Source organism: Pristiophorus japonicus, chromosome 15 (genome assembly GCF_044704955.1).
Source record: "Pristiophorus japonicus isolate sPriJap1 chromosome 15, sPriJap1.hap1, whole genome shotgun sequence".
Taxonomy (NCBI): Eukaryota; Metazoa; Chordata; class Chondrichthyes; family Pristiophoridae; genus Pristiophorus; species Pristiophorus japonicus.
In genome coordinates this window covers 163674954-163696965 of record NC_091991.1, presented here as the reverse complement: position 1 = coordinate 163696965, position 22012 = coordinate 163674954, and the positions used below count along the sequence as shown (strand labels likewise).

Here is a 22012-nt window from a genome sequence, read left to right as displayed (position 1 = left end):
ATTACAATCAGAAATAGAATTGATAGTTTATATTCATGACTGCATTATCCAAACCCCTGGGTTAAATTTCTGCCTTGCAATCACTCCTGGATAATCATAATTCATTCACAGTTTTCATTGTAACATTTCTCATTTAATATGCTTGTTGGCAAGTATATAAACTAATTGAACATTTAACAGATAGTGGTTTTCCCTATTAATTTGAATTTTGCTGAGAGACTTTGCCTTGTTACACCACTTATTTGTGCTCCTATATTTTCTCTTTGCTTAACAGAAGGATCTGCACGTATTCCTTTTGTTTAGTACTGAAATGCAAAGCGAGGGAGGCTGGCTAACTTTTGCTGTATTTGTACAAAGTTCCACTAGCCACACCTCTTGGACTGATCAGTACCGTACTCCAGTTGCAGACTTTTTCAAAACTGGGCTGTGGACAGAGATTAGCACCAAGAAAGAAGCCAAGAACAGTTAATGGAGGTTTATTAGTTTAGCCCATTTCACGGAAAGATCGTTTTATTCAAAGTACTTATCTTGCCATAAATCTGTCGGCTGAACATGAAGATGGAAAAGTGTGCCAGCTGTCTCAGTAGGGTGAGAACAAGTCATTGTGAACCTCTTGGAGGAATGTTGTTTGCTGCTAGAAGTAACCATACGATGTTAAATAATGGAGCGAGGGTGGAATTTCAGCTATCATGGATGTATCTTGCATACTTGGAAATGATGTTGATCTGCAAATACCTATGTTGTGATTCTCGATGTGGATGTAATGTGAAAGTGACGGTACAGTTTGTCGAGTAGTTGTATTCCGCAGCACTGCTTTTCCTTTTGTAAAAAGATTTAACACGTTAGTCGGGGAGGTACTTTGAGAGAATGCTCTACAGATGGTCTTTTCCTCGGGGACCACTCTGAACAACTAATCTCACTCATTGTGAAGCAGCCTTACTGCCGCTTCAGACACTAAAGGAGGCATTTTCACACAGGAAATTTGTAAACTTGCCTTTCCAAGTATAGCAAATGAGATACTGTAAAACAAAGGTTTGTTGCACGTGCCGTCTCTGCATGTCCTGATTCCTTTATTATAATGTGCCAGCAAGCCTATACAGTAAATGCAAGCCTGTTATAAAGAACGTGAGTATACTGGGACTGATTAGATATAGTGGGCTGCACAATACATTCTGCCACCTTCTCGGTTAACCCTTCCAATACTGCAGGGTCATTGGATTCTGAGTTTTGTAATGACCCTATTTTTAAAAAAAGGACTAATTATTTGTACTGCACTTTTTTGACCTACAGGCAACAAGCCCCGCCCCATGTCAAGCTCCGCGTCCCCCTCCCGGCCGAATCATTCCATGCACGTGGTGCGAGCAGCAGGACCTGAGGCTCCGACTCTCTTTTCCTCCCCCCACCCCCCCCCCGGCTGGCCTGGGCCCAATAGGGGGGGAAAAGTGAGTGTGGGGAGGGGGGAAAGAGTGGGGAAGGGAGGGGGGAAAGAGTGCGAAAGGAAAAGAGTGAGAGGCTGGGAAGGGAGAGAGGTTGGCAGGGGGAGAGCGTGGTGGTGGGGGAGGAGAGAGAGTGAAAGGCTGGGGGTGGGAGGTGGGGAAGAGATTTCAAGGCTGGGGGGCGGGGGGGGGGGAAGAAACTGAGAGGCGGAGGGAGAGGGAGTGACGGGGAGGCGGAGGGCGAGGGAGTGACGGGGAGGCGGAGAGACCGAGACAAAAGAGAGAGAGCCTGGCCGGGGGGGGGGGGGGGTGGGGGTGCGGGGGGGGAGCGTGGGGAAGAGAGAGAGACATGGGTGGAGGAGGGGGATCGGAGGGGAGAGAAGGAACTAGGTAGCCCGATCATGTTCTTCCAGCCTCCTACAAGGGACATCGTTGGAGTGGATGATATCCAGAAGTCACGACACTGTCGCTATTCACTTCATACCCAATAAACCTGTTAACAATCCGTACACAATGCCTGCCCCATCTATGGGGGAGGGAAGGATGCACTTGGGCTGGGGGAGGCATGCACGGACTGGGTAAGGCACTTTGGCTGGGGGAGGCATGCATTTAGACTGGGGTAAGGCACTTCGGCTGGCCCTTGCTATCTTCTGGGGAGCTCTGTCCTCTGTCGCTTCAGGACGTCAAAGTGGATCGAGCTACAATTTGCAAAGTCTGTGAGTCCTTGGTAGTTCCAGTGACACATTCCAGTGAAACTTCTGGGTGTGGTTCTTCCCCTTGGAGGATAAATCATATGTAACGAGCAGAGTGGATAAGGGGGAACCAGCGGATGTGATGTATTTGGATTTCCAGAAGGCATTCCATAAGGCATCACATAAAAGGTTACTGCACAAGTTAAAAGTTCACAGGGTTGGGGGTAATATATTAGCATGGATAGAGGATTGGCTAACTAACAGAAAACAGAGAGTCGGGATAAATGGATCATTTTCCAGTTGGCAGACAGTGACGAATGGGGTGCCATTGGGATTGGTGCTGGGTCCGCAACTGTTTACAATCTATATTAATGATTTGGATGAAGGGACTGAGTGTAATGTAGCCAAGTTTGCTGATGATACAAAGATGGGTGGGAAAGCAAATTGTGAGGAGGACACAAACAATCTGCGAAGGGATATAGACAGGCTAAGTGCGTGGGCAAACATTTGGCAGATGAGTATAATGTGGGAAAATGTGAGGTTATCCACTGGCAGAAAAAAATTAAAAAGCAAATTATTATTTAAATGGAGAAAAATTACAAAATGCTACAGTACAGAGAGACCTGGGTGTCCTTGTGCATGAAACACAAAAAGTTGGTATGCAGGTACAGCAAGTAATCAGGAAGGCAAATTGAATGTTGGCCTTTTATTGCAAGGGGGATAGAGTATAAAAGCAGGGAAGTCTTACAACTGTACAGGGTATTGGTGAGGCCACACCTAGAATACTGCATACAGTTTTGGTCTCCTTATCTAAGGAGGGATATACTTGCATTGGAGGCTGTTCAGAGAACGTTCACGAGGTTAATTCCTGAGATGAGGGGGTTGACTTATGAAGATAGGTTGGGCCTATACTCATTGGAGTTCAGAAGAATGAGAGGTGATCTTATCGAAACATATAAGATAATGAGGGAGCTTGAGGATGCAGAGAGGATGTTTCCACTCATAAGGGAATCTAGAACGAGGGGCATAGTTTCAGAATAAGATACAGCCCATTTAAAACTGAGATGAGGAGAAATTTCTTCTCTGAGGCTTGTAAATGTTTGGAATTCTCTGCCCCAGAGAGCTGTGGAGGCTGGGTCACTGAATAGATTGAAAGTGGAGATAGACAGATTTTGGAGCGATAAGTGAGTAAGGCATTATGGGGAGCGGGCAGGGAAGTGGAGCTGAGCCCATGATCAGATCAGCCACGATCTTATTAAAGCAGGCTCAAGGGGCTAAATGGCCTACTCCTGCTCCTATTTCTTATGCTTGTATGGTTTAATGTGTCCCTGCTGTTCAGTCAGCTAATGTTGACTTGCTAACGGTTGACGTTCTTGCCTAACTTCCCTCGGTCACCAATTTACACCAAGCTCTGCTGCCAGAGTGAAATGGCTTGTGGGACTGCTTGTTGCTTTGGTCAAGGGGATCCTGCAAGGGGTGTTTTAGTTGCCCCCGAGCATGCCCATTGCTACTCAACAGAACAGCATCAATGCATTTGTTATAAGGCATCTTTTGAACTAGTTTAAGGGGTGAGGGAGTCCCATTTACAATCCAATTTCAAAGTTAAAATATGCTCTTTTTTTGTAGGAATGTGTGAAACCAGTGAAAGTGGAAAGGAAGCCAGGGAAATCCTCTGGTGTAATCAGAATTGAAGATGATGGTAGTTATACTCAGCTGAACCAGGTAAACCTACACATTCCTTTGGCTGCTATTTGGGCACACTTGTGTTCCAGGGGAAGTGGGGTTAATGTTTAGGCACAGAAAGGTTTATCATTTATTCTTCCCTGCTTTTTGTGCAACTATTGCAGTTGAAATCAGGCTAGTGAAGGAAACTCAATAGGGCTTAAAGCAATGTCTGCAGCATCAAGATACGTCTTTGAAAATACACGGCAAAGATGTTTTTTTGTTTAACCTGCTGACTTGCCATGCTTGTTTGTTTTGTTACCTGGCTTGTTTTTATTTTCAGGATGGAGGCATCCAAAAACTTGAAAAAGCAAAAATAACCCTGAATGACTGCTTAGCCTGCAGTGGCTGTATCACATCGGCAGAGAGTGTATTAATCACTCAACAGAGCCACGAAGAACTGTACAAGATTCTGAATCAAAACAAAGTACGTTATTGTGGCAGATGTACATAATATTTCAGTATCAATTTTTCTTTGCACTCATCAAAATGCACACGTAAAGATGATGGGCCAGAAATTGCGGCCTTGCCGGGTAAGTATGTAGTGCGGTACGCACCAGACCGGGTCCTCTCAAAAACCGGTTCTCGGGACGCGATGCGATATGCCAAGAACCAGCTTTTCCCATCTGTCAACATTTCTTTAGACCGATTCTACGCATCCCCGGGAGAAGGACATCCGCGCGTCAGAGATTGGGCTATTTGTCCAACTCATGCCCAGCGAATGTCCTTTAAACTTTTACACCTGGTAAAAAGCAGGCGTGTAGCTTACTTTTACCAGCATAATACTTTTAAAACATAGAAAAATTACATTTAATCATTCACTTTTTTAATATTTGAAAAGCCTGTCCATTAAGGCAAGTTAACCTTTAACCCCATTAAAAAATATATATTTTTTTTATTGTGTTGTGTTTTAGGGGGTATTCTCATTGATCGTAATGGGAGCCCGCACAAACAGAGCTCCCATTTTTCTCAATGAGAATACCAGATAGTGATTGGTGGTCCAGGCCCATGTGATCCCAGGATATACGTCCATGCGTGGAAGACAACTTCCTGTGCGCTGCGCAGCGAAAGAAGGACTCGGACCGGAATCCTACGTTCCTCCGGGACCAACAGCTAGTTTTGTAGATTTTTTACGGGTCAGAGACATTCGTACGAAGGAATCCTCTGACCGCAATTTTCGGCCCGATGATTCTTGTTGGATGACAGATCTGTGAGGTCACGCTGAGGAAGGGTTTTAAAATAATATAAAGGGAATTTGAAAAGATGGCTGTAGAGAGGATAGTTTGTGTAATGCTGGAACAAGAGAAACGGAGAAGATTGTGAAAGCCATAGGCCAAGTGTGATTGAAACCAATGTTCCCTCTAATTTATATTTCATAATGATCACGTTAAACCTGCTGAGCGGTTGGCCATGCGGAATATCTTTTCCAGCAGCAACACCTGGCGAGTGGCCTGCGCAGGATCTTCCGATCGATGCGTGCCCGCGCACCTTGGTGGGGGAGGGGTGTTGATTGTTGATTCCAAAGTGAGTCATTAAATTAAACCAGCACTTAGTGCAGTACATAATGACTCAATTCTTGATTTAGCCGGGAGGAGAGGGGTATGGATTTGGTGTCGGATTTTTATCAACTTGGATCAGATGGGATCATGCCATAGGATTTGAATGGCACAATGAGTTTAATAGTAACTCCTTCCTCTGTTCTTGTGTTGCGTTTAATGTAACAGCTCTGCATACCACAATCTGAATGCTGATGCTCGAAGAGGGTGTTGTAGTGCTTAAAATGGTCCAAACATTCGGGTTTCATGAAGACTGTGAGGATATGCTTCCGGTTTCTTTTAATCATCTGCCAAGGATTTGTTTTGAAACACATTGAGGATAGAGCTGAACTCCTACATTATTTTTGTTTCAGAAAGTTGAAAACATGCGAAAGCAAATGCAAATTGCATTTTTAATCCCAACCCAAAGATTTATGCAATAGCTCTGTTTTAAATTATCTACTGCCAGACCAATCTCAAATGAAGCATAACGTACCTTGTGTTCTGTTCAGCATAAGCTTTTTAATCTTTTGTACAAGCCTGGACACTATTTTATTTATATATATTATATAATGCCACAACTCAGTTGACAAGTATGAAAATATTGATTTCCACATCTGTAATGTTGCAAATCTCTGCCCTGCATCAGCCCATCTGCTGCTGAAAACCTCATCCTTGTCTTTGTTGCCTCCATTCCATTGCTCTCCCAGCCGCTTCCCACCTTCCTTTCTCCGTAAACTTGCGCTCATCCAAAACTCTGCTGCACGTGTCCTAACTCGCGCCAAGTCCTGTTCACCCATCACCATTGTGATCGCTGACCTAGATTGGCTCCCAGTCTGGCAATGCCTCGATATTAAAATTCTCCTTGTGTTCAAACCCCTCTAAGGCCTCACCCCTCTGTAACCGCCTCCAGCCCTACAGCCAGTGTTCCTGTTATGCTGCACGGCCTCGCAACTGTCTGGAGTTCCCGCGCAGGCCACTTGGCCATAAATTCTGGCCTCCCCAGATCTGTACGGAGTGTGTGCGGACCCAGGAAGGCATCACAAAAGCCTGCGCTGAAAACTGGCTTTTAAGATCGGTTAAGCTGGAGCTTGACAGATCTTCTATATCTCGGCAGCCAGGACATTTGCAAGGGCAAGATTGCGGTATTTACCCATATCTAGCCCAGCAAATGTCCTGAAAACTCTTGCGCCTGATAAAAGCAGGCGCATAGCCTACTTTTACAGGCGTAAGAGTTCTAAAATACACAAAACCATTTTAAAATAAAATTATAAAAAACATATATATCAGGTGTATATCAGGTCGCTCATTCGCTCGGAGCTCGTTTTACGATATTGGCGAAGACCAATTTCATCCCCCATCATTTTTCCTTTTCCTTTTGATTTGCTCCCCCATTCTTGCTAGATTATGATTCCACAGGACAGGTCATCCTTAGTACTGTGCCTCAAGTGTCATTTAGGTGTGAGCCTATGCAGTGAGTTTCTTTTTAAAAGATGTTCCAATTTGCAATCTGATTGCAATGTTGCACTGCCAGTATTGTCACTGTTTTAAAGTGACAGCATTTGGTTATCCACTTTGGCAGAAAAAAGTAGAAAAGCAAATTATAATTTAAATGAAGAAAAATTGCAAATTGCTGCTGTACAGCGGGACCTGGGGCATTCTTGTGCATGAAACACAAAAGGTTAGTATACAGCAAGTGATCAGGAAGGCAAATGGAATGTTGGCCTTTATTGCAAGGGGGATAGAGTATAAAAGCAGAGAAATCCTGCTACAACTGTATAGGGTATTGGTGAGGCCATACCTAGAGCACTGTGTACAGTTTTGGTCTCCATATTTAAAGAAGGATATACTTACATTGGAGGCTGTTCAGAGAAGGTTCACTAGGTTGATTCCAGAAATGAGGGGGTTGACTTTATGAAGATGGGTTGAGTAGGTTGGGCCTATACACATTGGAGTTCAGAAGAATGAGAGGTGATCTTATCGAAACATATAAGATAATGAGGGGGCTCGACAAGGTGGATGTAGAGAGGATATTTCCATTCATAGAGGAAACTAAATCTAGGAGGCATAGTCTCAGAATAAGGGACCGCCCATTTAAAACTGAGATGAGGAGGAATTTCTTCTCTTGAGGGTTGTAAATCTATGGAATTCTCTGCTCCAGAGAGCTGTGGCAGCTGGGTCATTGATTATATTTAAGGCGGTGATAGGCAGATTTTTGAGCAATAAGGGGAATAAAGGGTTATGCGGAGCGGTCAGGGAAGTGGAGCTGTGTCCATAATCAGATCAGACGTGATCTTATTAAATGGCGGAGCAGGCTCGAGGGACCAAATAGCCTACTCCTGCTCCTATTTCTTATTCTTATGAAGTGTACGACTTGGAAAAGCATCCTCTTGGGACTGCTTAAAACAGTACTGTGATAAAAACAGCAGGCCCTGGAATGGTCAACTTGGCTAAAGCCTCACACATTCATGGTAATGGAAAGGACAGTGCTGACTAGCTTTATTCTTTGACACTGCATCTAGTGACAGCATAACCTACTCTTAACTCCTGCGTATGAAATTGCACGCATGTGTTGCTAAATCCGGCAGATAGCATGCAGAGCTCCCTATATACTATCTTGAAAATAGCCCTCAACACTCAAACATGTGACCCGTATCAGAGTGACTGCTATTTTCACTCTATGTATTGACTATCTGAATTAGATTACCACATCTGAAAGTAGATCTGTGATTTAGGTTTGTACTACTTTTATTTTGCCTTATCTCTTCTGCCCCCACCCACAAAGAGGCAGCAGGTGCTAGCAGCTTCCACTGCCTTGCTCAATTATTTCATTGAGTGTCAGATTGTTCCTTCACGTAGGGCATCACAGCTGAACTCGCCCCATTCTCACCTGACCTCCATGTCTTTGTACTTTCTAGCCGAGATCATTGGACAGCAAACATGAGTAGAAACTACAGTTATATCGGGCCTTGGTGAGACCACACCTGGAGTGCTGTGTACAGTCTTGGTCTCCTTACCTAAGGAAGGATATACTTGCCTTGGAAGGAGTGCAACAAAGGTTCACCAGTCTGATTCCTGGGATGAGGGGATTGTCCTATGAGGAGAGATTGAGGAGACTTGGGGCTAGAAATTGGCCAGCCTTGTGCCTGTTTTTTTGGCGCTATTTCGCCTTTTTTGACAGTAAACGGTGTGCACCTAAATTGGTCAAAGTTGTGCGCCGGCGGTTTTGAAATACTGCTGAAAAGCAGACCGCCATCGTGCAAGACGTAAAAGAACGATATCGCTTTAAATTGGCCATTCGGCGCGAAAAAAAACGCACGAGAAAAGCCTGCGTTGCAGCCCCAGAAACAGCAGTAAGTATGAAGACCTGCAAAAAAGGTACTTTAAAGATTTTATTTTTTAATTCTTTTGCAGTGATTACTTAGTTAAGGGTCTTGTAAATGTTTCGTGATTTTTTTTTTGTTTTTTGCAAAAAAAATTGTTGTTTCCCCCCTCCCAGGGCTTGTCTTTTTAGCGGTAATCGGCCTCGGACTGAAGTTGGCGAGGACCACAGTTTCCACCGCGAATCTTTGTGTAATGCCGATTTTTACTGTCGGGCACATTTTGTTGCCAATTTTATGCCTTTTTTTTAAAAAAAAGTGATATTTTTAACGGTATTTTTGGCGCAAAATGCAGAAAAAAATACCGCTATCGCCAAAAGAGCAATTTCTAGCCCCGAAGGAGGAATTTTGTCACTCAAAGGGTTGTGAATCTTTGGAACTTTCTACCCCAAAGGGCTGTGAATGTTCAGTCGTTGAGTATATTCAAGATAGAGATTGATAGATTTTTGGATATGAAGGGATGTGGGGATAGTGCAGGAAAGTGGAGTTGAGGTAGAAGATCAGCCATGATATTGAATGATGAAGCAGGCTCGAAGGGCTGAATGGCCTACTCCTGCTAATTCTTGGGGTGGGGGGGAATTGGGGTCGGAGGCTTCCTTCGGATAAACACCTCCGACCCAAATTATTTCTTACAAAAATACCTGGTGGTCCCGGAGGGACTTAGGATTCCGGTCGGAGGCCTCCATTCACGTGCAGCGTATGGGAACATGTCTTCCAGATACGTAGTCATATCCTGGAATCACATGGGCCTGGACCATCAATCACTATGTAGTATTCTCATTGATAATGGGAGCTCTGTTTGTACGAGCTCCCATTACTGTCAATGAGAATAACCCCCTAAAACAAGAAACACAATGCAATAAATAAATAAAAATCTCTCATATTTAAAATTAATTGAAATTGAATGTAATTAAATGTTTCAGATTTTTAATGTTACAAATAATCTTGCATTAATGGACAGGGTTTTTAATATAAAAATGAGTGGTTAAATTACATTTTTCTATGTTTTAAAACTCTTACTCTGGTAAAAGCAGGAGTTTGAAGGACATTCGCTGGGCAAGAGTTGGGCAAATGGCTCAATCTCTGCCCTGCTGATGTTCTTCCTGTTGGAATGTGTTGGATCTGTCAAAAGAAAGAAGCCGCAATTTTCAGCCTAGTATGTTCTTATGAAATTGGTTGGGGGGGGGGTGGGGTTTGTTCTCCCATGGGACACTGAGGTCACTTGTCATATTCTCCTCTGTACTCTTTGGTTAGCCGTTAACAAAAGAACAAAATAAAATAAAAATAATCAATAACACTTTCTTTGAATCGATTTATTTATGGTCACTGTTTGAGTAGACCACAGTGTAGCACTGAGAATACTTCCTGAGCACTGCTCTTTCATTGACTTAGGTGTCTGGTTCCACGCATCAGAAGCTGGTGGTGATTTCAGTTTCACCACAGTCCAGGGCATCATTAGCTGCAAAGTTTAACCTCACGGTTCCAGACACAGCACGTCGGCTAACAGCATTCTTCAAAAATCTAGGTGAGTGGATTCGCAGCATGGCAAAGCAGAATAAGGTATTTTACCTGCACGCCTACAATGGAATTTAATGAATGAATAAAACCTGCACAATCAATCCAACCCTAAATGTTGTAGGTGGGTTAAGTATTTCTCAATCTAGATATCAGAACAGATGTGTGGGCGGCCCATTCAAATTTTCGCGCATGCGCTATTTCTCCCGTATGGAAACCGGTGAGTGGCCTGTGCACCGCAGCTTAGCGGTAACATTGGATGTGGGTGCTGCCATGTGGGAACACATTGGATCATCACTCCACTGCAGAGTGACCTGCGATTGCACCCACACACGTTGAATTTTTGGGTTTCACTGATCTGGAGAAGCATCAAGCAGGAACTAGATTCTCCACACAGGAAGGGATCCAAGATTGAAGGGTGAACCATCCTGAATGTACCTCGTGTTAACTGGTTTTGATGCAGCGTTGTTGGAATCATGCAAACGAATCATCCACTGGATAATGTGAGCTATCAAAGGGAGGAAAGTAAATTCTCAATGGCTTATAGGTAAGATTGTTGTATCTGAGTCATACACACTAGTAAGTTCCCAGATTCAGTCCACATACTCTGCTGAGTTCACTCATCTGAGCTGGGGAAGCGGTAAGGATGCTGCAGTCTGTGAAACCATACCCAGCAAGAGAGCCAATGTATCTATTATTCTTTGCAATGTATGCAGTTGGTGTTTGGGAATTTGTTTATTCCATTTAGCAGGCTATTTGGCAGTGTCAGTTGTTTTGGCAGATAGAGATGAATAACTGCCTCCAGAGACTGAACCATGCGATTTGAACTCGCGATACTGGATTTTATTTCACTACATGATATGGAGGAATAGCATGCTCTCTTTTTATTGAGAAACCACACTCAAACAATTACTTGTTGAGCACACTGTCAGTCTATAACACATGTATAGTGACACACTAGCCATGTCAGCTTTTTCAATAAAAATCTAGCCTCGATATCGGTGTTGTGCGAGTTGTCATCGCAATTGTTTGTCTATAACCTGGAAAAGAAAACTAACTGAGTCTCGCAAAAGACAAAGCCCTCGGTTTTTCTATAGTCGGGCTCGGTGGCATCAGTTTACCATGGTTTTCGCCTGTGCCGGGGAATCTGCCTCAGGAGAGGGGAACCCGGAGCAAATACCTTGGGAGTAAAGAAAATGGCTGCTTGAAGGCCTGCGATGTCAGCAGTGGAGCAGGGCCGGCTGTCTGTGGGACAGGACAAGACATTCCTAATTCTGCAGGACTAAAGTTTAAATTTACCATAGAGCATGGGGTGAATCAATCATTACCTGATTGATTCAGTCCTTTGGGGGGTTGTATTTAAACTTTAAAGGGACTCCAGTGGCCCAGCAAAACTTTGGACACCAGCAACATGCTGTTGTTACTTGTGTCCAGTGTTGCTAAGGTTGTGAGAACCCAAAATATGACGTGGGGGGTACATTTTTATCATCTTTATATGGGCGCTAATGTGGCGGAGCAGATCACCCAGCCATTATAGAATCCGTCCAATTTCTGATCCATGATAATTTATCCTAAGATGTCATCTGTCATTACTTTGATTATGGCTGTAGAAGCCTGCATGCTTGATGTACCATGGGGTAAAACCGCAATGAACATTTATTTGCGCAACAGTTCTACAAATGTGATGAGAATTTTATTTTGGTCAAGTGAGTGTTGGAAGTTTGAGCAGTTCATTTCTCTGTACAGTAAAGTGGAAGGCAGCTGAGACAGTGAGGGGTTAAATTCCTCCTTCACCAAAAAATCTAGAGAATGTTGCGGTTTTTCTCGATTAATGACCCATTCAAGAAATTGTGTGACTGCCCTGCTTTGAAATGTGTGGTTTCTGAGAATGTGATTTTGTTTGTTTCTATAATTAATGACCAACTATCAGCCATTCTTCCGTTTAGTAAGGAGGAGGAACTGAGGGAAATCCTTATTAGCCGGGAAATTGTGTTGGGGAAATTGATGGGATTGAAGGCCGATAAATCCCCAGGGCCTGATGGACTGCATCCCAGAGTACTTAAGGAGGTGGCCTTGGAAATAGTGGATGCGTTGACAGTCATTTTCCAACATTCCATTGACTCTGGATCAGTTCCTATGGAGTGGAGGGTAGCCAATGTAACCCCACTTTTTAAAAAAGGAGGGAGAGAGAAAACAGGGAATTATAGACCGGTCAGCCTGACATCGGTAGTGGGTAAAATGATGGAATCAATTATTAAGGATGTCATAGCAGTGCATTTGGAAAGAGGTGACATGATAGGTCCAAGTCAGCATGGATTTGTGAAAGGGAAATCATGCTTGACAAATCTTCTGGAATTTTTTGAGGATGTTTCCAGTAGAGTGGATAAGGGAGAACCAGTTGATGTGGTATATTTGGACTTTCAGAAGGCGTTCGACAAGGTCCCACACAAGAGATTGATGTGCAAAGTTAGAGCACATGGGATTGGGGGTAGTGTACTGACATGGATTGAGAACTGGTTGTCAGACAGGAAGCAAAGAGTAGGAGTAAATGGGTACTTTTCAGAATGGCAGGCAGTGACTAGTGGGGTACCGCAGGGTTCTGTGCTGGGGCCCCAGCTGTTTACACTGTACATTAATGATTTAGATGAGGGGATTGAGTGTAGTATCTCCAAGTTTGCGGATGACACTAAGTTGGGTGGCAGTGTGAGCTGCGAGGAGGATGCTGTGAGGCTGCAGAGCGACTTGGATAGGTTAGGTGAGTGGGCAAATGCATGGCAGATGAAGTATAATGTGGATAAATGTGAGGTTATCCACTTTGGTGGTAAAAACAGAGAGACAGACTATTATCTGAATGGTGACAGATTAGGAAAAGGGGAGGTGCAAAGAGACCTGGGTGTCATGGTACATCAGTCATTGAAGGTTGGCATGCAGGTGCAGCAGGCGGTTAAGAAAGCAAATGGCATGTTGGCCTTCATAGCAAGGGGATTTGAGTACAGGGGCAGGGAGGTGTTGCTACAGTTGTACAGGGCATTGGTGAGGCCACACCTGGAGTATTGTGTACAGTTTTGGTCTCCTAACCTGAGGAAGGACATTCTTGCTATTGAGGGAGTGCAGCGAAGGTTCACCAGACTGATTCCCGGGATGGCGGGACTGACCTATCAAGAAAGACTGGATCAACTGGGCTTGTATTCACTGGAGTTCAGAAGAATGAGAGGGGACCTCATAGAAACATAAAATTCTGACGGGGTTAGACAGGTTAGATGCAGGAAGAATGTTCCCAATGTTGGGGAAGTCCAGAACCAGGGGTCACAGTCTAAGGATAAGGGGTAAGCCATTTAGGACCGAGATGCGGAGGAACTTCTTCACCCAGAGAGTGGTGAACCTGTGGAATTCTCTACCACAGAAAGTTGTTGAGGCCAATTCACTAAATATATTCAAAAAGGAGTTAGATGAGGTCCTTACTGCTAGGGGGATCAAGGGGTATGGCGAGAAAGCAGGAATGGGGTACTGAAGTGAATGTTCAGCCATGAACTCATTGAATGGCGGTGCAGGCTAGAAGGGCCGAATGGCCTACTCCTGCACCTATTTTCTATGTTTCTATGTTTCTATGTTTTCCATTAAAGGAATGATATCCCATTCAGTGCGTGCACATTTTTGGTGAACATGAATTCGTTAGAAAGTACAGGTGATTGCACACGTGCAGGAAGTGAACGCGTTAAAATGGTGTGAAGTGTATTTATGAAATGTAACTGAAATATTATAATTTTGAATTTAATTGATTCAGGTAAATATATAGATGAAAATATTTGATTATGTTGTAGAACATATTCCTGAAATTTTAATTGCTCTAAACCTCTTCTGCCGCCTCAAAATATTCTCAGGCATTCACCATGTGTTCGACACAACCTTCTCGAGAAACTTCAGCTTGTTGGAGAGTCAGCGTGAGTTTGTGCAGCGTTTCCACAGGCATAAGGAGGATAGCAAAACCCTGCCAATGCTGGCCTCTGCCTGTCCAGGTATTTATAATGGAAAGAAAGAACTTGCATTTATATAGCACCTTTTATTTATATATATATATATAGCACCTTGGGATGTCCCAAAGTGCCTTACAGCCAATGAAGTATTTTTGAGGTGTAGTCACTGTTGTAATGTAAGAAACGCGACAGGCAAAATTGAGCACGGCAGGATTCCACAAACAGCAATGTGATGATGACCAGACAATATTAGGTGTTGGTTGAAGGACAAATCTTGGCCAGGACGCTGGGCAGAACTTCCCAGCTCTTTTCAAATTAGTGCCATGGGATCGTTACATCCACACGTGAGGGCAGTCAGAGACTTGGTTTGATGTCGCATCCGAAAGACGGCACCTCTGACAGTACAGCACTCCCTCAGTACTGCACTCGAGTGTCAGCCTAGATTAGGTGCTCAAGTCTCTGGAGTGTGACTTGAACCAATAACCTTTTAATTCAGAGGCGACGGTGCTACCACTGAGCCAAGGCTGACACTCCAATGTTATCCTGATGACCTGCCGTCCCATTCCCAACCAGCTCTTTATTGAAAATAAAACTCCAAATGTTGGAAATCTGAAATGAAAACAAATCTATAGCAAGTACGTCAGCAGCTGTTTAGATAGCTCCTTTCTGAAGTAGTTAATTGCCACCGCATCAAAAGATTTGGCTGGGAATCTGCTCCACTTCTATTCTCCAGTTTGCTCATTTTTGATTACTTACTGAGATGTTTTAGCCAAGCTGACTGAGAATATTTAATTCATGTTAAACTCTCTGTGTTTCAGGTTGGATCTGTTATGCAGAGAAAACACACGGTAGTTACATTATTCCCTATATCAGCACAACAAAATCCCCACAACAGGTCATGGGCTCTTTAGTCAAGGACTACTTTGCAAAACAGCAGGTGAGTGACAATATCATTATTTTTGAATCCACAAAGCTTGTACTGTTGCAGCAGAGAATTGGAATCGCGATATCTGCAGGTTCACCTGATCAGGGCCAGGCTGAAAAAAGAAAGCAAACACCACCAAGGCAGCTGTAAATTTTGTGCTCGTTGGTGTGGATGAATTTTATGGGGCTTTTCCCTGCTTCGCTGCCGTTTCTTGGGCTGGAATCCCATTCATGCGCACAGATGGGGTTCCTGCTGAAGTGGGAGAAGCCCTGTAGAAATTTGCCCCACTCCCAATGTAAGTGAGCATCTGATGTCAGCATTGAATACACTTTGGGTCAGATAGAATGGGCTGGACGTGGAGTAAATGCCTCTCTAGTTTGCCTTAATCGCAGCCTCCGAGGAGCACACTGATTGCACCAGTGAGCCGTTGTCCCCTTTCCTTCACCAGCCATCCCTGTAGCTTCTCGGGAGTGCGATTGCCAGCCATTATCCAATTCGGATGGATTCGTGCCGTGGGCCCACTGCCACCAGGAGATAGTCCAAACACATTTCATACAGCATGCTGGCAGGAGGTTTTCATCAGTACCTTCAGTAAAGACGGTAGTCAGACCCAGGTTCCAAAGATGGACAGTGTGTGAAGGACAGGGTCTCTCAATCCAAAAGATCTGCCAGCAAAGATAGAGACAAAAAAAAAAGAATGATTGCCATCTTGGGTACTCGGTGTGGATGACTGGCTCGTGAATATTTTTCGTACAAGTCTTGCACACTGCATTGTGTGCTATGTGATGTCTGCCACATACTGCTGTGCCTTACCTAGCAGGTGATGTACCTTTTTGAAGGGCTGAAATGGGAAGTTCTGACAGAGATTTGACAAAGCTATCGCATGGAGATGCACATAACCTGGAATCTCCTTTTGCACCAAATCTGAAAATAGAGCTTTGAAGTTAGCACTCTTTATGAATTTAGCTTGAGATTAAAAGGTTGAGGGGGGTAATCGAGGTTTTTTAAAAATGATAAAGGGGTTTGATAGAGTAGATATAGTGAAACTATTTCCTCTGGTGGGGGCACAATCTTGAAATTAGAGCTAGGGCCGTATAGGAGTGAAATCGGGAAGCATTTTTTTTTTTCTCTCCACGTTGGTGGAAATCTGGATCTCTCTCTGCCCTCCCCTCCCAAAAGGCTGTGGATGCTGGGGCAATTGAAATTTAAGATTAAGATCGTTATATTTCTATTGGGTAAGGGTATAAAAGGATTTGAAGTTGAAGATCAATCATAATCTAATTATATGGCAGAGCAGGCTCGAGAAGCTGATTGACTTACTGTTCCATACTCCTTCGAAATATATTTCTTCATAAATTGGGATTTTTCTTTTGTTGGGTGGGGTGTTGAAAATTTTTCATTGGAAGTTAGTATGAAATGTGAGTTAGTTGGAAAGTATAGTTGATTACACTCACATGAAGGAGGGTGGGGGGGGGCAACAGAACATTAACGTGTAGTGTATTTTGTTTTCTCCATAGAATGTGACACCAGATCAAATATACCACGTGACAGTGATGCCGTGTTACGATAAAAAATTAGAAGCTTCGAGGGAAGATTTCTTCAGCGAAGAATACCACACAAGAGACGTGGACTGTGTCATTACTTCAGGTGCGGGAAGCTGTTCAGCTTACTGGCATTGATGTCCTGCCATTCTCTGCCTGCCTTCATTATCTTTTTGCTCTCTCACCCTTTTTCCCCTCCGGCTTGTGTTCTGTCTGTAATTCTATTCTGTGGGGCCAAACCAAAAGGTTTCTAAATCAACTGAATGAGCAGCTTACTGCTTACAGCAGTCTGTCTGTCAAAAAGTGGATAATCCAGGCAGAAATTCAAACCTGTATACAAGTCACTTTCCGCCAATCTTTGTTATTAAATTCTACGGGTGTGTGTTATTTTCCATAGGTTCCCAGTGTTGGAATTATATCACAATGTTGAGAAATCAGTGGAAGTAAAAAGTATTATTCGACTAATATGGCTTCAACAGTGCCAAAATGGCATTGCTTAGCAACTTCAACTCCTTTTCCTTGAAACTTTTAAATGTTACACATGTCATGGCCAGTCATGGTGTCATAAGTACCTTCATGAGGCCATGTTTCATTTGCTTGTGAGTTATCTGGTTGGTGTTGCTTGTGGAGATATTTGTCATGTGGTGATGGTGATGTGACTCATAAACAAAATTGCACTGCAGAAAGCAGCATAAAGTCACTTTTCACTGGAAGGAATCCTAGTCATTCCTTATATTGAGCTAATTCAGGTTTGAGTTTGGTTTCTTGTACCTGAATGAGATCAATCATCATTCCTGTACAGACTGCCGTTTGCTCATTTTAAAGTTCTGTTGCGTGATAGAGTAATGATGGAATCTCTGTTTTGAAGGTGAAGTGTTGAAGATGTTGGAACAGGAAGGACTTTCTTTGGCACACGTGGACCCTGTGCCACTGGATACAATGTAAGTCAAGAAGCTTCTTTAAAAAGCACTTTAGTCTCTTTTTGTAGGAACATAGGAACAGGAGTAGACCATTTAGTCCCTCGAGCCTGTTCCACCATTCAATGAGATCATAGCTGACCTAACTCCGTGTACCCGCCTTCGGCCCATATCTCTTAACACCTTTGGTTAATCTTAAATCTGAGTGATAGATTTTTGTTAACAATTGATCTCGCATCAATTGCTGTTTGCGGAAGAGAGTTCCAAACTTCTACCACCCTTTGTGTGTAAAAGTGTTTCCTAATTTTACTCCTGAAAGGTCTGTCTCTAGTTCTCCTAGTCCTAGACTCCCCAACCAGTGGAAATAGTTTCTCTCTAGCTAGCCTACCAGTTCTCCTTAATATCTTGAAAACTTCGATCAAATCATCTCTTAACCTCCTAAATTCCAGGGAACATAACCCTATTGTACGTAATCTCTCCTTGTAATTTATCATTGGAGTCCAGGTATCATTCTGGTAAAACTACATAGCACTCCCTCCAAGGCCAATATATCTTTCCTCAGGTGTGGTGTCCAGAACTGCTCACAGTGCTCCAGGTATAGTCTAACCAGGGCTTTGTATAGCTGCAGCATAACTTCTACCCCTCTGTAGTCTAGTCCTCTAGATATTATTTTCTCTACCTGTTCATGATATTTTAATGCACTATTTTCATGGACCCCCTGCCTCCAGTCTTTTTGAGCCTCCACTGTTTCTAGCTTTGCACCATTTAGAAAGTACCCTGTTCTATCCTATTTCGGTCCAAAGCAGATGACCTCACATTTGCCGACATTGGGAAAACTGTAGCAAATGGATTTCATTCATTTAATTTATTAATATCTCTTTTTGTATCTACACTGCTTAGAATGCCACCTATCTTTGTGTCATCGGCAAACTTTCTATCCCGTTATCTAAGTCGTTAATAAATACGGTGATTAGTTGAGACTTGCAGGACACCACTAGTCACATCTTTACAGGTTAGGTTTTGATCAATGACTCAAGTTTATTTAAAAGAAAAGATTTCCACTCTTCAAAATTTGATGTTATCTTTCTTTTCCATTTAATTTTGCCTTGGCATCCATTTTGCCTGAGGCTGCAGGAAAGCAGTGTGATCGGTACTGACCTGATCTCCACTCTCTGTCTTGGAATCAGTCACTAGTACTGCTCTCTTCCCCATTAGGTTCGGTGTCATGTTTGCATAACTCACATCAAGAGCTCTCGGCCTAGAGAGGGAGGTATTTGGATTGTGGGATTCAACTCCATTCTTGTAACGATATAATAGTGTTCATTAGTGTACCAACACACTGTGCCACTTCATCATTTAAAGGTGAAAATAAAACTGTTAATCTAAATCACTGGGTGTACGCGTCAATCTCCTGTGGCATTGCAGACTGAGAGTAAGTGCTAAGAGGAATTATAGAGAGAGGGATAATTGCAGCAGGACTGATGAAGGATCATGACACTGAGGAGGGCAGAAGAAGCTAGAGTGGGGTTGGAGGCCGAGAGGAAAGTAGAGGCGGGTTCGAGGCGGTAAGGGAGAAGGTACAGCAAGTTAGAAGGCGGGAGAAGAAGATATGGCAGAATGAAAGGCTGTGGGAGGAGGGGTAAGGGAGAACCGGTTTGGAAACTTCAGGTGTGGGGGAGAACCTAATGGCTAGATGGCATAGCCCAGGGGAACTGGATGCATTGTTCGAACCAGTATGGTAAGTTCAGAGCTAGATGGCCAAATGGATGAGGAGAAAGAGGATGAGGAGAGAAAGGAAGGAGAGAAAGAAGGGAGAGGGAGCCGGGAATTTCACCTAAAAGAGAAAAGTGTTTCCCACAAAATAATACCACCATAGTGTTTTTAAATCGAATCGTTACAGCACAGTAGGAGGCCATTCGACCTGAAATAAGCCACGTGCTCTCTTTAAAAATACAAGTAACATTAATACTAAATAAATAAATAGGTACAAAGCCCTAGGATCAGAAAAACTAGTGTTGCTGAGACATCTATGCAGCACTTCATAAAACAAATTTAATGGAATTGACACTGTAAACAAAGATTTAAAATTCCAGGTCCCTTGTGATTTATAGCATTTAACTTAAATTCCTCTTTGCGTCCTGTGATCCCTCACCACCCGCTAGTGATGTCTTTGTCGGTCGGGGGGTGGGGGTGATCTGTCACACTTTTTGCCGGCCCATGGTCCTCCATTACCCACTAGCGATCTCGTGCGTTCAGCGGCAACTAAATTCTCAGAACCGCAGGCTGCGGCTTTGGCGAGCACAGCTCGTGACTTGGACGGCTAGTGCAGGATGGAGATGGGAATTCTGGGTAATGGGGGAAGCTGCAAATCGGGAGTAGGGCTGTAGGCAATGCGGGAGACTTGTCGGCTGAGCAGGTTACAGCTTATGGGGGAGGGGTGGAATAGAATGGCCCGAGCACTGAAACCGGTAGTTATAAACCTAGAATTTATTTATATTATCTAGAAGCAGGAACCACAGCAATTCTGAAAAGAGTCAGAATGGAATTCTGGATGGGAATCTCACTACTTAGTTACAACAGTGAAAGGCGGGATGAAAGGCATATCGACTTCCAGCAGAGGTGCTGAAGAGAATGAAGCAGATGTAAATATATAAAATTAAATATCAACTCCTCTCTGAAGGAAAACGTGAAAACACTATAGCGCTGGAATCATGAAAGAAATTTGATCGTGTTCCCCCGTGGCTAGAACCTGGATCTGCAGGCAGATTGGAAACCAGTTTTTACGATACATGTTCTCACTGTAAGATAACAGCTATATGAGGGGAACCTGTTGAGTAACTTTAGATCGAAAGCAGAGCACAAGCAGATTACATTAATTACATTGGAACTCTCTATCACAGCAACACCTACAGGTGTAATAGGTAATGGAGGTAAATTTTGACACTTTTATTATGGATTTTTTTGCCATAGATGGAGCTTGACACATGGAGCTTTTAATGCATTTAGAAATGGAATGTTGCGACCCACTCAGCATATTTAACACTTAACAGATGTGTCCTGTCCTGTTCCAAACTAAGTCTATTTGACTTTCTCAAGTTTTTTTTTAAATCGCTGCATTTTGGTGTTTGCAATACAAAAACAAATCAATCTTGGCTTCTGTAGTTTGATTGCCTAGAGATATGGATATCTATAGCGAGGCTATTTTCCAGCTTCCTGAAGTTAATGATGTATGACCGACAAGATGCCATCAGTGCGCTTTTCCAGCTCGTATCTTGTCGGGGAAACTCCAGGCTATGGGTGCAGTGTCTCAAAATATAATTTGGGTTTTTTTTTGCTGGAAGTGGTGCATATGGAGGAATGCTAAGCTGGAAACTACTTTAAATAGTTCACGTACTCAGAAAAGAGGTTGCGGGGATGAGTGAGCACACAAGATAGGCAGGTATAGAGAGAGAGAGAGAGAAACTTGAATTCAGCAATGTAATCCTGGTCAAATGTTGCGTTTTGATTGTTCAACAATTTTGGAGTACTATTATTAGTTATTTCATAGATTATTCCACATGGGATAGTAACTAATTATTCTAAGAATAATTTCATAAATGGAATAAAAGCATGTGTGCACTACTGCAGTAGGTGGTTTTTTTAACTAACTTTCTGCACGGCCGTAACTATATAGGGCTAGAATTTCGTCGGCTTTGCGACCGGGTTTTTGTCGAGATTTGACCCACCACGGCGAAAACCCAGTCGGCGGGATCTTCAGGGTAGCTCTTCGTGGCGGCACTTCACATACCGCCGGGGAGAGGAGCGCGGACACGTGCACCATCACAAAATGCGTTTGCGATCGATTTTTGCCGCTCTCGGGATCCGTATTTTGCGTACCGACGGGATCAAACCTGTCGGTGCAGCCCTGCCAGCAGTGGTAAGTATGAAGATCTGCAAAAAAGGTAAGTTCAAGTTTTTATTTTTTAATTCTTTTTCAGCGAGTTAATGGGTAAGTGTTTTGTGAGTGGTTTTTTTAATGCAATTTTTTTTTGTTTGTTTTTTCCCCCCTCTCGCAGTGCTATCGGCCCCGGACTAAAGTTGCCGAAATTCGCTGTTTGCGCCGCGAATCCTCATGCAATGCCGATTTTTACCATTGCGCATGGCACAGAATTAGAGGCTAAAAGCAGTAGCGCAGCAAAAAAGGGTATTTTTGGCATAAAAATACCATTTTCACTGAAAACCGAAAATATAGCCCATATTCTATTAAGGATCATGAATTGAATAATTTAGCTACTTATGGGAAAGGGTTCACAATTCCATCACCATAAATATCGAAAAATAAAAATACGATCTGTTGCTCGGCTGGATCTGCTGCAGACTGAACGCGACTTTCCAC

The 22012-nt window shown here is 43.3% G+C and overlaps 1 protein-coding gene across 2 annotated transcripts in view; it reads left to right on the top strand.

Annotated features, from left to right (window-relative positions):
- Positions 1 to 22012, top strand: part of narfl (nuclear prelamin A recognition factor-like) — a 42548-nt gene that overhangs the window by 3679 nt on the left and 16857 nt on the right. The window contains exons 1-8 of one of the 2 annotated variants that reach the window (XM_070901251.1): positions 479 to 588; positions 3755 to 3850; positions 4134 to 4277; positions 10158 to 10290; positions 14162 to 14296; positions 15073 to 15191; positions 16697 to 16826; positions 17589 to 17661. In XM_070901251.1, the coding sequence (XP_070757352.1) occupies positions 553 to 588; positions 3755 to 3850; positions 4134 to 4277; positions 10158 to 10290; positions 14162 to 14296; positions 15073 to 15191; positions 16697 to 16826; positions 17589 to 17661 (866 nt within the window). In that variant the 5' untranslated portion in view covers positions 479 to 552. Of the gene's footprint in view, positions 1 to 478; positions 589 to 3754; positions 3851 to 4133; positions 4278 to 10157; positions 10291 to 14161; positions 14297 to 15072; positions 15192 to 16696; positions 16827 to 17588; positions 17662 to 22012 lie in introns of those variants that run through there. The other variant, XM_070901250.1, reaches the window with a different exon arrangement.